The sequence below is a fragment of the Ixodes scapularis genome, unplaced genomic scaffold, assembly GCF_016920785.2.
Source record: "Ixodes scapularis isolate PalLabHiFi unplaced genomic scaffold, ASM1692078v2 PGA_scaffold4__175_contigs__length_147842914, whole genome shotgun sequence".
Taxonomy (NCBI): Eukaryota; Metazoa; Arthropoda; class Arachnida; order Ixodida; family Ixodidae; genus Ixodes; species Ixodes scapularis.
In genome coordinates this window covers 97,410,682-97,426,378 of record NW_024609879.1, presented here as the reverse complement: position 1 = coordinate 97,426,378, position 15,697 = coordinate 97,410,682, and the positions used below count along the sequence as shown (strand labels likewise).

The window sequence follows — 15,697 nt, the reverse complement described above, 5'->3', positions numbered from 1 at the left end:
ATGATTGTTCTTACAAAAAGGTATGCTGGGATCTCATACTGGTCGGGCATTTCCACGTATTGTCCACATTAGGCTGTACTCTTAGTAACCACTCCAAGAAAATTTCTAATCCTCAGTGTCCTAAAAGGTCGACACACTGCAGTGCCTCCTCCGCAAGTCGCAGACCGTTCAGGCGAGCCTTGCGAAAGTAGGACGGGACAACGCTGTGTAGCCTCTTTTGAAAAAGGTCAACTTCGACGAAGGTTATTGAATTTCGGGGTTAGAGCACTCCAAGATGGCACTGCAGAAGGCTAAAATTGATTACTATCCAGGCAACAAATATTTTTGTAGTACTCTTTAGGCTCACGGTTCCTTTAAGTGCATGGACAAGGTCTTCTAAGAATAAGGTACGCCTGTCACGTTGTCCTATGCTAGAACAGCAGAAAACAGCCCGGGTATAAGAGGAGGCAACTTATATTAATGATCCAAGAGCAAGTGTTTGCACAGAAGTGAAGCAATACTGTTTTTCTTGACCCCTATTCTTTTTATGGTGACTTTAATAAAACAAGAAAGTCGGCGAGAAAGTAGAATCAGAAAAAATAAGGCTTGCGTTGGACAAGCTCTGACTGCACCTTCATAACAAGAGGGTGTGGCCGATCCCGACTGCATTATATGAACACTGGGCAGTGCTGCCCATAATAAACCCTTTTCAAAAATCTATCCAGCAACATTGGTGGTCGCCATTTTTCGGGCAGGAAGCGTGTGACTGGATCCGGGTTCTTGCCGAACGCTGACGTCACCCTCGTGTCCAATATGTGCTCAGAGGACGTGCTCAAACAGTGAGGGACCCGAATGATTATAGCAGCTTCTAGATGGCGCACACTTTTGAAGAATATGTATACTTGAGCTCCTTTTATTTTTTTTCACCAAACAATTAACCAATAAATGATTTATATTTAATCAGTTAAACCAGTGAGAAGGAAGATCGTTACTACGCTCAAATGGCCACGTTGTCTCAGCGGCAAGAGATGCGGGCGCCGCATCGCAGCATGCCCCTTCCCGTATGATGCTCCTCGCGTTTATTGTTGGCTGAAGAGTGCTAAAGCTAATCGACGATTAGTGCTTCGAGTGCACCCCGGAATTAGTGTGCTTGAAGAGTTCTTGGGAGTGTAATCATAAATATGCATAAACTTTCTTGTGTTTTTGTTTTATTCCGACGTCATGCTGGTACCATAATCGGGTAACACGAAAATTTCGAACTGCATTAAAAGAAAAAAACTCCCGAACGATTGAATGGTATGCATATCTACAGCGGTAGATTAGTCCTGCAATGAATTATACAGCATAGATACCAGTACTTTCAGAGAGTGTGATTCAATCACCCGAAAAAACAATTTCTTCGTATGTACATTTAGACGGAAAGAAGATAGTATGTGTTAAGCATGATGATGTCTCTTCTTAGAGGGAATATTGTGATGTGTAGGTCAACCCAATCACGAAATATTAAATGTCTCTCTCGGAGTGAAAAAAAATAATTTTGTAAATATGCGTACCTTATCTTCCTAATCAAGAGTTTTATTCTCAGCTGGTAAGTTTCCTCGAGTTGATGATATAAGTTTAGCATTTACCCATTACGAAAATCATTGTTCAAAGACAGAAAAAGCCGCAGAATGTTTTTCTTTCTAGAATTCCAGTTTTGCACAGGTTACGAGCAGTGGTTATAAAGCTTCCCCCCAAATTAGAGGTACGATTCCTTTCAAAGAAAATCTCGCGTGGGAAGCGAGAAGGTGCGCGATTATATAACTGACGTGCATAAGCACGAGCACAATTAAAGTCACACGCTGTGTTGGTACTACAAGAATATTCGTATATAAAACACCTGAGTCTTTCCAAACAAGCAAACAGCTGTCACCACCCCGTGATATAAATTGAAAGCACTTGTTAAAATGCGAAGAGTGTAAAAAATAATCGATGATTGAAACGACCCGAACGACAAATTTAGAACTTATTAGCTGGATCAGTACTTTAAAAAAAAGTGCTTCGGCTCAAGTTTTCAAAAGTTTCATGTTTAGGATCGGGATCCAACCAATGGATATAAAAAGTGAATAGATAAAGCTAAAAGTGAAATATCAAGAGATGTGTACTATTGCCAGAATACGAACCTGAGCTTAATGACACTCTTTCTTCTATAATTATCACGTTCCTTGCGCTAATTTATCGGATCATACCAGTGATATGAAAGATATGCAAAGGTATATCATTTATTTCAGAATGAGGTGGCGGAAGTTTCGTTACATGGGCTGCACCTAACTTGATACATTTAAAATGTGTTAAAAGTTAAACGTTTATTGACGTTGTAAAAAATATGCCTATCTTTGGGGCATGTTCTGCGCAAAGCGGGTTCCGAAATAATTCCCAAAATCTGCGGTGAATCACATAGTTTTCCATATGAAATATATTGGTCATATAAGTATACGTTCCTCATATGGTGAAAAGATCGCGACTGTGATCGATGTTTATCCTAAATGTCAGTTACTTCATTGTCAAACCATTGGCAATGGCTTACTGAATATTTTAATTTAAAAAAGGAATCTTTTATAATTACTTATATGTCATGATCACTAGTACCTAAAGACGCAAAAAGTACGAGCACAATACATTCGCCAATAACTAAATAACTTATTTTGCTTCGTACAGACATGCGCCAAAGTATTGCTTGTATTCGCTAATTTTTTTCTCCCCGGCCGTAAATAAACTTATTGTAATTAAAACAATTTGTGTTGAAAATCACAACACAAGCTCCACACTTACTTTGGATTTGTTTGTAAGCTTGTCTTGTTATTAATACCACCTGTTAGTGAAGCAGATGGCCGCAAGGGGCACAGCTCTCAAGGGTGATCACTTGAAGTAAAAAGGGTTATGGAGCAAGCCCCGTTCAATCTATTTCTAATGGAAGTTATCATGTGACAAACGACAATCCCAGGTAGGCGGGTCTACTTTCACCATATGACCACTTCATTTCGTTACGTGGTCAAAACAGGTTAAAGAGGCTTAATAGGTTTGTCACTGCAGCTTGCTCTGTGACCTTTGTGCGCAAGCACTTCACGAGTAAGCAATGTGAAGGATGTCCCAAGCGAACGTTCCCCTGTAGAATTAGCTGGAAAAATCGGCGCCTGCACATAGAAAGTTCGAACACTTACTGAATAAGAACTGAGCCCATCAGTTTTGCGGTGTGAACTTTCAAGGCGTAAGTTTTATCCTGCAAGAATTTAGAGCAGAAAGCTTGCCGAAATCAAAGTTGGACGCGTTCGCAGACGGCCGATTTTGGGACACTATTTACTTGTGGCACCATGTACCGTTAGGCAAAGCTGGAGATGGCGCCGCAAGTAATACTGTCGCTAACTCGGTCGTCTGCGATAGCGTCCAACCTTGACTTTGGCAAGATGTTTGCTCCATGTCTTGCAGGGGAAAAACAACTGCGCCTTGATATTTGACACGGTAAAACTTACCTGCTCAGCGCACATTCGGAGCAAGTTTTTGGCTTTCTACCCGAGCAGGAGCCAATTTTTCCGGCTGGTTTTACAGCAGAAGATTTGTTTGGGAGACCCTACATATTGTACCGTTATCGACGAAAGTGAAATAGGAAAGTGATCCTTGCGTCCTGACTCCCGGAGACGGCTACCAGATTTCCTCTTCCGCATATTTCAACGACCCTCTTCCCTCCCCATCTCGGAACCAAGTATCGCAACCATTCCGGGAGCACAGATTCATTCATTCAACAAAATCCGCGAACTAAGATAATTCTCCGAACTGATACGCGGCCAATCTAGAAGACGCTTAAGTAGAAAAAGCGACCGCTTGCATACATCCCGTCCACAACCTGCACCGGAGAAAGCTCTCGCACAACGAGAGACAGTGGAGAGAAAGAGACGCACACAGGAAGAGATGGATAAGCGAGGAATCGCGCGCGCGACCACCGCGGCGTTGACTCTGCGGCGACAAGTGCCGATTCGCCACCGTCGTCGCCGAAAGATGTGGCGCGGCGCTCCAGGCGCTGAGCGGCACGCCCTTCCCCGCCGAGGATCCCCCTTCTCCTTGCCCCCAGGGGTATAGACGCTGCCGACGCGGCCGGTGGGGACACAGGCCGGACGGCAGAGGCCGAGCGGAGCTACCGGTGCCAGCACGAGTCGGGCGCCCACGACCCGCCGCCGAGACACGCGCGCGCAGAACAACCACCGAAGAACAACAGCATGGCTCTTGCTCGGCACGCCGCCGTGCTCGTCGCTCTGGTCCTAGCCGGGGCATGGACCTCCTTCGTAGACCTGGTGGAGGCGCGCCCGGCTTCGTCGGGAGCGTCCACGTCGTCGTCCAGTTCGTCGACGGTGAGGCTGTGTGGACCTCGACTCGTCGATCTGGTCTGGATGCTCTGCATGGACAGGGGAGGCGTGCACAGCCACATGGACCGGAGAGCATGTAAGTGTCCGCGTCCTTGACTACGTCTATGTTATATGTACGGATGGAGATATTCCTATAGAGTGAGCTCGTCGTGAACTCCCTTCATGTATTAGGAATGGGTGGAGGCATATATTTGTTTGTAGCGACTTCTGGATTTCGATGTCATTTAACTGTCGCTTCTCAGCAGACTCGTGTGTATCTCGTTACTTTCATTTAGTTACTTTTTTCGTCAACAAAGTAACGACTTATTGACGATTTAAGAGGAGGGGCCAGGAACGCATTTTTGTAACTTTTTGATGGACTAACGATATCGGTTACGTCTACAGAGGAACGTGTAAAGCACAATTGAGTAACTCTTTTTTTACCACAGTTTGCGTTTGTGGCATTTGAGACAAAAACGAGTCAACTAAAGAATAAAAGATGCCCATGAATGCGTTAAAAGGCCAGGCCTTATTAACGACACAAAATATTGGAAGGCGGCTGCTGCTGGGGGCAGGCAGACAACAAATTAAGAGTAACAAGGAAGTAACTCCTTACTTTTTAGCTCAAGTTCCTTTTTAATTTCAGTTAAAAGCGTTTTCGTCATTCTTGTCCAGCTCGTTTGCGCCTTTGCATTTAATTGCATTATAAGCAAACGTGTATAGTTCTTCTTTGAGAGAGTATCGAATAACCGTATTTAGCTGCTTTGCTTTAGTAGCGTATAGTACAGTACATGCCTGCTTGTTAGAAACCGCGCCCTCAGCTGACTTCCATGATGCTACAACGACATGCTTGATTCGATCGTGCAGATTCAGCTTAGGTGTCATAAAATTGTGGAGGGTTCTAACCGGTAGAATGTCAGAATTTGAAGAGACGCGCCTATGACAGCTTTTTTCTTATACCTGTTAAAGCAGGATGAATAACCCAAAAATGTAGGTCGCTCTAACTGAAAGCTGAAAGCGTTTTTTTTGCGTCTCAATCTTTAGGTGTGGTCTGTTGGACTAGTTAGTGAGTGCCAACTATTGATATCAAACATAATACCAGACAAATATTAGTAAAGAGAAATCATTAAAAGAGACTTTGTTAACGGAGTTAATTCATTACGCATAACGCTGACACTCGGTTTGTCCGCGAAATCTTTGGCGCGGTATGTAATGTCATGCAGCCTTCTGCCTCCTGGAGCCAGATGGTATGCGTACATTTTTATCAAAAGCAAGAGTTTGTTTCTCTGGCTAAAGGCTTTCGTTCGTTGCATGCATTTCTCCCATTGAGGCGCGAGTTTACGCGTGCGCTTGACTACGGCTATCTATAATTTCAATCGTTCGATATTACCTCACTTTTTCCTCGTTTCAACGTTCTGATCAACTCAAAAATCATGCAAAACTTTTTCTGGTGTTCTCAACACGAATTTTATTTTAATTACAGGTGGCGGAGCTAGTTTGACATGCCGTAAACTTTATTGTCTTATCTTTTACCCAAAGCATTTCGTGGCTTTTTATTTACTTTATTTCTTTATTTCTTCATTGATTTTTCAAAATACTGTAAACGTTGGAATCGTGGGAGTCAGTACGCCTCGTTTTCTTTTATCAGTCGTTATATTGATATATTCTTACTCGTTTTAAAAAAGGAACTAATTCTTATAAAATTGCCTCAAGCGCTTCTAACGGAAGAGCTCCATGTCCTGCGGGAAGTTTATGCAATGCCTTATGTTTGAGTTTGCCTAATGATTATTCTGTGTCTTGACGTTTGCCAAAAATGCTTCCTTGAGCGATGAATCGTATTGTGAACTTTTTAGGCTTCTATTTCAAAATCTAACGGCGCTGAAGGTTTCGAAGATCTATCATTTATGAAAGTGTCGAATCGAAGCCAAAATTAACTGAAGGGATCGAAATCGTCACTAAAATTGTTGAAATCGCTGACGAAAGTAGTATACGTTCACCTCCTCTGACTGTAAATCTATTTTTGTTAGACGTACCTGTTCCATTAAGCGTCTACTCTTGGAATGAATGAACACCCACGGACTTGTTATTATAAATTAATAATAATAAATATCTTAAGGCTAGTTTTTGTTTGAAGCTTACGCACAAATTTGAAATATGTGCTATACTGAAGCAAACCTCTGTGTGGAATTTCAGAAGACGTAAAGAACGCTAGTGCCCAACCTTTATCGGCTCACAGGATGCGCGAGGGCAAGGCGCCGACAGCTTCAATTTCCAACGGAAAGTTGTTCCCAAGTACGGTGATCACACAAGCAACTACAAAAACAAATACCTTCGCAAATAAATAAATATTTATGCCTGATAAATATCCTTTTATAATAACGTCTGGAAGATAAAATAAACTAATGTCAAACTTCCAGTCGTTTACCTGCTCGCCAAAAAACCAAACCCCGCGCCTAACATTTGGCAAGACACTCCATTAATCACTTAGTTACGAAAAGGCTGGGCGTAACTGAGACTGGTTTAATTTCCGCACTGGCCTCGTCGCTGATTGATAAGAATCCGCAATGCACTGAAATGTAGTCACTTATAGTCACCGATTTGCCTGTGGTCCTCTCATTTCCTACTTTAAGCTTTTTTACTTAAATTGGACCCTTACGTCAAAATCAGTGCGGAAAATCCATTACTATTTTTATATGTATTCCTTTAAAACCACAGTGGTGCACAATGCCCAAAACTCAGGAAAATGTAGCGTAAATAAGCAATTTACTTGATTTTGATAAAACATCGTAATAAAATTTGTGTTTTATTTATTCCTTCGCATTATGCATCTGAACAAATCAACCTGCCAGAAAGAAATATACGTTGTTCTCGTATTGCCCATCACCATCACCCTTAGAAGTTTACAGTTATAAATACCCGGGCGTCATTTTATTTCTGGCCATCACGCCTTCATTAGCTTCTTGCTGTTTTATTGCTGTAAAAGCTTTAAGTTATAGATAAAAAGTCGGCAGAAGGCATACTCTAGCGGTACAAGTAACTTTAAACGAGTAGCTTACAATTATACTTAGTGTCCGCTTCTGGTATACAATTGAAAGGTCATAGTTCCATCCGTACGTGGAACGACGATCTTTCCGAACATGACGCGAACAAAGAAAAGTCGGACAAACTCCCGATGCACTCTTGCGTATAAAAAAATGTAAGAAACGTAGGAATCAATCATATAATTTTTGCGTGCAGTTCCTTATTTATTATTGTGGGGACCGATACCGGCATACAATTGTTTTTTCGGTCACTGACTAAAGTGTATTTACGAATTAGTGTAAGTGCCAATCTGTAATACGTCGATCTTCGCTTCTGTTTGTATATGTGCAGTATAGCCAGGATTGGTACCGATATAATAGAAAGTGCATACTGAATACCTTTTGTACCAAATACGACTTTCCTCTCATCTTGCTTGTTTGTTATGTAAGTATAAAAAATGTCAGGGCAGGCTGTCGTAGAAAAGACAGCGGAGTACTTTGAAAGCTGAGCTCTTCTTCCAGACCGTTTATTTATCATACCGTATAAAAGGATAACAAAGAAAAGTGCTCGGTTCGAGGAAGTATTCTGCTGATCAATCATGATCAGATTTACCGAGCGAAACCTGCCAAGGTATAATATTTTGTTTTGTAGGAGAAAGTTTTTCTCAGAAAACGCAGAGATTTCTTCTATCGCAGGAAATATTGTATTTTTAACGCATTTACCACAAAAAAAAACCTACATTTGCGAAATAAATGTGTGATTAATGAATCAATGCAAACAAATCATATGCGACAAATGCACTATTGCGGTTCTTCGTCCTTTTGTGTTTCGTGACGGAGATTTATTTAGTCTCGCAGATGATGATACCGTCCCTCTAAATCCCTTAAACAACAAACTAATACATGACGAGACAAACAGTGAGAGGGATTCTGGAGCACAACGAGAACGTTTCACGTGCCAGCAAGCGTCGCGCGTTTCACACTATGGCGTGTGCTTCCAGAACACCTCTGATTGGTCACATTCCTTGTGCATTGCCAAGACAGATAGGAAACGCCAGAAAGACCAGGCGCAGTAGTGTAGTGGTCAGCATACCGAACCGGATATTAGGGAACCCGGAGTTCAAATCCTGGTTCCTCCAAAGATTTTGTCTTTCGGCGGCTTCCTGGACTTTAACTCATTCGATCAAGTACGGTTCGTTCATCCGCATATTTTTCGACTATTTCCCATTTGGAGACAACGTACGATGATGGAAGTGCCGGTGATATGTGTAGGCTATTCTTCACACACACAAAAGCAGCATAAATTTCTTCATTCTTTTTTTTCCGTAATAATGTTTTCCGGTGTGAATACTGATACGTGTCATTTTTTTTATTTTTAATAACCGATGTAAAGGGTTTGTTGACGTTTCGCGCCCTCGGATTGTACCCAAGTATAGTTAACACGTAAGTGCTTAAAGTGACCAATTATAGGATCAATAATACAAAACCCTTCTACAGTTTGCAAGAAAGGCTACTGATGCTTTTAACTACGCTGTGACTAAGGGACACCTCCGTATTTAATGTCAAGGTATTCATAAGTTCCACGCAATCAATATATACCAGCATCATTGCTTAACTTAATTCACAAAAGCAACCCTGATTCTGTTGCCCTTAGCCAATTTATGCGTTTCTACTGTTGCCTCAAAATTTAAAGCCCTTTTTGTTCTAAATAACTGTATAACGTACACTTCTACAAAAATGATATTGTTGGTTTGTCATAAGAAAATATACCCAGCCTTTTTTGTTTAATTTGCTGCCTAATTATATTGTTCATAAACATACCTACACAAACCACCTACTTTTTTCCCCTAAAAATATAAACAACTGAGCCATCAAAAATTGCCAAAGGCGCGGGCACTTTTTCATTTATTTGTGGTTAAAGTATCAAAAACTCCTAAAAAAAAGAAGATAATCAGCGCAAAAAAAGTTCTCACTAATTACGAAAATATGAATTACAAAAGGTGAAACAATCCAATCGATAAAAGTGCGGTTTACGAACTCTGTGATGTTGGGCTGAAGGAACCACCCGAATCGAATTCTAGTTTTATTAAGCGGCGATGTTTTCACGGGAAAGCAGACGTGGAAACTCTTTGGGCCTCAAAGAAGGTCGTATTACCGCGGCGCGAACTATTTCTGGCCATGGAAAAACTAAGAAACTCTTGAGCGAATTTTGGTAAATAAAACACAGAGGGCATTCCATATAAAAGAGTTTTATATAGAAAATACACTTGAAGGAACATAGTAAGCTTAATATAAGAGACATAGGGCATAGAAATAAATTCGACATCTGCCCAAGGAGAAAGTACTATGCATGTTGTCGGTTGACAAACACCCGCAAACGCTCGCTTCCAAAAGCATACACACCATCTCCGAACAGTGTTCGTCACTAGCTGATTAAACCGCCACCTTTCTTGCACACTGGAGCTTTTTTCTGAGCTGCCGCTGCCAAGACAAGCCGCAGCGTTCATGAAGAGTGGCACTTCGAACTTCTGCAGACGAACTTAAGGGTTTAGGAATATTAAGAGATGGGTGTGTGTGTCGTTGCAAGTTTGCCAACAAGCTCATTTTGATTTAAGTGGATTGGCCGTCTTGTTTTTGTTTAGTTATTTTTCGTTGGTGGAATCTTTTGCAGTTCGTGTTGAATGTGCTTTAATATATTTTTCACTGTGCTTGAATACATTTGTGCCTGTTTTGTGCTTTAATAAATTTGAATAACTGAGACTTTATTAACACAGACGTTTCGGGAAGAACCTTCTCTTCGTCGAAATTGTGCACACTACAGTTGCAGATAATTTTTGTATGGGGGAATCACAAGGGAAAAAATAGAGAAGCGACAAGGAGAAAAAGAAGCAATTCAAAATGGGTTGTATCACGAACTCGTGATAAAAGAATAAAAATGCACCAGTAAAATACAAAAAGCACAAAGATGAAAACAGCAACCAAACCACTGCAATTCATAAAAAGCTTGTTCTGCCAAGTCCTGCCCGCATGTGCCAAATTTAATGTTTTATTTTAACTGTTTCATGTGTTGTCGTTTTCCTTATAATCAAATTTGTGAGTTGTAAAAACATTTTGAGCCATACCAAAGTTGAAAGCTGGGCTAGTTGGTGCAGGCTAAACACGATGTAGGTAAAACAGCGCAGAGCGACAAAGACTAGAACGAAGGAACAAACAGCGCCTGTCCCGTCGTGTTTGTGCCTTCCTTCTAGTCTTTGTCACTCTGCGCTGTTTGACCTACCTTAGTTTGAGCCATGCTTGTCTGAAAACCTTAATGAGGACAGAAAGGCGTCGTAACTGGTGAAATATTTGAGAGAAATATCGTAAGAAAGACTGACCTGAACCCTAATTACTAATATCGTGCAAAAATCAAAAACAGCACAAAAAAGCATCCCCACCAAACAATTTCTCACAAAAGTAAGATACATAACATATATTATTTTTCCTCTCTCATGTGCGCGTTCTTTAAACATAGTGCAATTATTCTGATCTCAAAATCGGGAACTGCGTGACTCGCATTTCATAAAACAAACGAAAAAAGAAGTGACAAAAAACATTCTAATTGCGTATTCAAGACAAATGGAAATTAGTTACTCGCCAGTAACAAAGATGTCGATTGCAACTGTATTTAGAATGACCCTGATTCAAAAGTATTCAGATGTTGGTCGTTAAACGTACGCTCACATAGCGACTTCCAACCTCTGTTTGAGTGCGGTTTATTGATAAGTAAAAGAAGTTTTTTTTTTCTTTTTCTACCTTCAATTCTCTTGAGAGCCTTACGCTGCGCACTTGAAATTCGGTTTGATTTAAGTGAAAGTTACCGGACCGAAACGAGACCGGTTGTAATTGTTCTGATTAAACTCAAAAACATCGAATTGGTGACCACTGCTACATTATTGCTATCGAAAGGTTTGCCAACGCGAGTCCGTCGAAACATCCTATTCATTCATTTCCCAAGAAAAGCTCGCGCCTTGACAATGGCTGTAATTAGAGAAAAATACGAACGATGACGACATTCATAGTATATAGTTCTCGGGCGAGCACAGTTATTTGCTCTAGAACGGCCGATATTGACGTTTCCTCAACACAAGTTGACAGTTGCACAGTTATATATCCATTGAGAGCTCAAGGAAGGCGGGCGTGTTGAGCATCTCATTATCGCTCCGCATCCAATCACAAACCGGCATCAGGCGGTGAGAATGCCGAACAGCCACTCAGGAAGCCTGAATACAATAGGCCACGGCCATCGTTTCTTTAACTCTCAGGAATTCTAAAACGCGCCTTCTCATCGTTGAATTCGTCTCAATCAAATCCTAACCTGCTATTCCGCAGTTCATACATGTTTAGCCCACATGTACTTGATATGGCATGGCGGATTTACAAATACACCAGATTCATCCCAGATCCCCCGAGGGCGCTTCCAGTGTCGAGCGCCTAAAGCCGCGTTATATTATCAGCATCACGGAGCCAGAACCAGACCGATGTATTGTCGTTGCCAAGCTACCCGCATTTGATAGCGCGACGCGGGAGGCTTCGAGCTCGCGTCGTAAATCTCGGCCGCTTGTGGTCACGTTAGCCTTCCCAGCCCTGGCTTTACTTCCGGGCGGCTAAGAAGATAAAAGCGCGTAAAAGCGCGTTTAAAGCATCGAAAAGTGTTCCGTATGTGACTTACGCAAGAGCGTTTCGTAATCCGCTAAACGATATGGACGCTGCTAAAAAATGCAAAGAAAAAAGTTTACGATGACCATAGAGCGAGCACGAAGAGTTGCGTTGGATGTTAACCCCCTACCTTCCCCTCACTCGCACACATACTCAAATTAATCCTGAGCGTCCCCATGGTTACTGTGCCGAAGTGTTACGTGTCTAGTATCTATTTCATAAATTCCGTCGTGCTTCTATCACTATAGGCCGAAGGACGGACCGTAAATCAGGCTGATTTTGGTCTTGATCTTTCTGCGGCGTTGAACAGCTGTTCTATTTGTGACATGATTTATAGAAAAACGTTTTGCGTTACTAGAGCTAAAAACGTGGCCCGTTTGTTGAACGCCTGGGTGATTTATGAACCCTTGTGGTCACTGAGATATGTGAAGCCTAACCTGTTCCGCTCCTTACTGCGGGATCGGCTTTTGGGTGTTCTGAATGGCTGCTGCAACAGTCTTGTAGGTTGCGGAACAAAATTAAGACGCCCTAAGGAATTTGGCGCGTCTATATTGTAGTTACCCGAGTAATAGCCGTGCTTTTTATGAACAAGGCCCTTGCGTCTACGTTCCTGCATAACACTCATTAGGCCAATCATCGCGCTCGGCATAAGAAAACGCAGCGAATAGCGAGGTCGAGAACATGACTCTCTCTCCGTAAAAATGCGATCTGAGCAGGTAGCCTTTTCGCGTGAAGACGTTATCTCTGTTCTGTAAATCGCTGCCATTTTTCTGCCGATCGTGGTGATTCGCTGGTCTCGTGCTCCGCAGGAAAGCAGACCCACAGGCTTTGTTCATAAAGAGCGCGGATATTACTCGAGCCAATACAATAGTTTCCTGCAAAGGAAGAGCCAATCGCCGCAATCTACAGATAAAGCTGGGTAGGCTTAAAATATATCGAGGCCTAAAAGACTGCCTGCGCTGTCACACTTATATTTCACGTTCTTACATCATGCTCAGTGTCACAGCGCAGTCTGCTAGTTTTTGTCTGAAAATACCATCTAGCCTCGTCATTGCAGGCTCCCCCTTGGGAAGTATAGATCCGTTGAATATATTAAAGTGCATAGCCGACAACTTTCACCAAGTGGTGTGCAGCATACCGCATTCGCTTGAGTAATAGACGCACTGCTTACGAACCAGGCACTTGCGTTCGCTTTTCCGCAGAACCAGGATGGAGCTAATGATCGCGCTCTGCATGCGTATATAGAGCAAGATCGGGAACACTAATCTCTATAGAAATGCGATCAGCGTAGATAGCATTCTCGCGCGAAGATGTCATCTCTGTTCCGTAAACCGTTGGCATTTTCCTCTCGATCACGGTGATCAGCCGTCCGCGTACCGCGCAGGAAAGCGAACCCACATGCTTTGTTCATTCTATTACTCGAATAACTACGGTAGAAACAGGGCGGAAACAACTTGTCAGCAATCATCCTTTGTCTTGTCTGTCTTAGTGATAGGAACAAGACGTATTATTTTTGTAATGTTCCTACCAGTTGTTTTTTTTTTTTGTTTTTTTTCACATGCTGCGGTTTTATAAGTTCCTCATTAACAGCAACGTGGTTGTTATTACCGAGCGGCTAATCGCGTATAGGTTTTTGTAGCATTCTATTGTGATTAATAATATTAATAATAATCATCATTATTTTTTTTTACTCCACGCTTTCGGTATACCAAACAATGGGTCCTTCTAAGCCAACAATAGCTTGTAGGACCCAGCAAGTTTGCATAGACGAAGAAAAAAAACACAAATAAACAAACACGTAAACAAGGCTTCGGCTAACCAGCCTCCCAAGTAAAATCGAAATAAGTACGCATAAGCGAGAGAAAAAAAAGAGAACACACAGAAAGTAATAAAATGTAATAATAAGAATAATAAGAATAATAATATTAATACTAATAATATTAATAATAATAATAATAATCATTTTTATTGGGTGTCCAGGAAATACCATTCGTTCTTGGTACTGGCACACACTTAAGAACAATGAGCACACTCAGATTACAAGATAAAACATGAAAAGTATAACTAGACAAAGACTCACAAGCATCAAAATCAGCGACACATAAAATTAGAAGATAAATATTTATGTTGGATGTTCATATATGTTGCTGCGTCGTGAACATGATGTATATAGTCGGGGAAAGTACATCACGCAGAGAGACGAAAAAGAAAGTGTAAAGTAACAAAGTTTCTAGCAAATATTAGTTGCCATGCGGCCCTTATACCACTTGTAATCATTATAGGGTAGCTCAAACGTGATAGTAAAATGTCGGCTACATGAGCTTCAAAAGTAAAACACCGTGTCTACAAGGTCACACAAAAGAATGAAAATTCGCGTGCTATTCACTGTAGCACCTCAGTACCTTTCAGCTCTGCCTTAATTGGAACAGGCTTTTGATTGATTGAGTGGTCCAAGCTCTTTCGGCTGGAATCAAACCTGTCTAGTTCTTCAGCGTAACCGTTGTAACAATCGAATAACCTGGGAATTGGTCAGAATTGACGAAATTCTCTAGATGTATAAAAAAGGAATTGAACCTTGTAGGTACTCGAGGAATCCTAATATTCACGTCAGATAAGAGACTTGGGGAGTCCATCAGGCTGTAAGGGGTTCTAAACAAAAATACCAAATCCGCTTTTTCTTTACGTCGATGTAGGCCAGGTAATCAAACACGTTCGAAAAAGGCTTCATAATCCCAAGTTTGCTCATCTCTAGTCAAATAGCGATACTTAAAAATTGAGATGAATTTGTGCTAAATCCGTTCATTTCTCAATGAATTGGATTTACATATGCCGTTTCTCACCAATGACGCATAGTTTAGCTGCGAGCGGCACTGCAAACAATAAAGGGTTAAAAACGTGCGTGGACTGTTGAATTCTCAAGTCAGGCGGCAGAGAAGGTCAAGCACTCGTAACGATGTACAAACCGTTTTGCCCACGTGAGCACCAAACCTTGGGTTTGAATCAAACACAAAAACCGAGGTCTCCCATTTCGGTTACATGAGTCAATAAGGCCCCCTCAATGCGATAAGGACAACCGACATTTTGAGTTTTGCGAGAAAATGTCAATACTTTGGTTTTTGAATGGCTCAGACGAGGCCTGTTTTCATTACACCAATTGCTGAATCTGTTCACGTCTGCCTGTAGACTTACGCAGGCGTCAAAATTTCGAAATTCACAGTATATTTCAATCTCATCGGCGTACTGGAAGAGTAATGATCTTGAGATAAGGAGAGGAATATCATTGACAAATATAGATAAGAAAAGAGGGCCTAAAGCTGAACTCTGAGGCACCCTGGAGCTAACTGGTTGTGGACGTCATATTATTAACTCGTACAAAAGCCGTCCTATTCGCCAGACAACTTCCAAACCACTCGATAACGTTTTCCACAACACTGTAGTAAGACAGTTTAGATAGCAACATTTTATGGTCAACCACGTCAAAGGCCTTGCTCAAATCAAAATAAACTACATCAAGCTGACCTTTTTTACAGACAATGCGGGAGGCTGTAGACGTAAAAGTGACCAAATTTGTTGTTGTTGACCTACCAGGAACAAATCCATGCTGACTAGGAATAGTTATATTTCTAA

The 15,697-nt window shown here is 41.6% G+C and overlaps 1 protein-coding gene across 1 annotated transcript in view; it reads left to right on the top strand.

Annotated features, from left to right (window-relative positions):
- Nucleotides 1–3,979: 3,979 nt before the first annotated feature.
- LOC8030654 overlaps nt 3,980–15,697 on the top strand; it is a 107,109-nt gene continuing 95,391 nt past the window's right edge. The window contains exon 1 of the mRNA XM_042293235.1: nt 3,980–4,452. Coding sequence (XP_042149169.1) covers nt 4,230–4,452 — 223 coding nt within the window. The 5' untranslated portion in view covers nt 3,980–4,229. The remainder of the gene's footprint in view (nt 4,453–15,697) is intronic.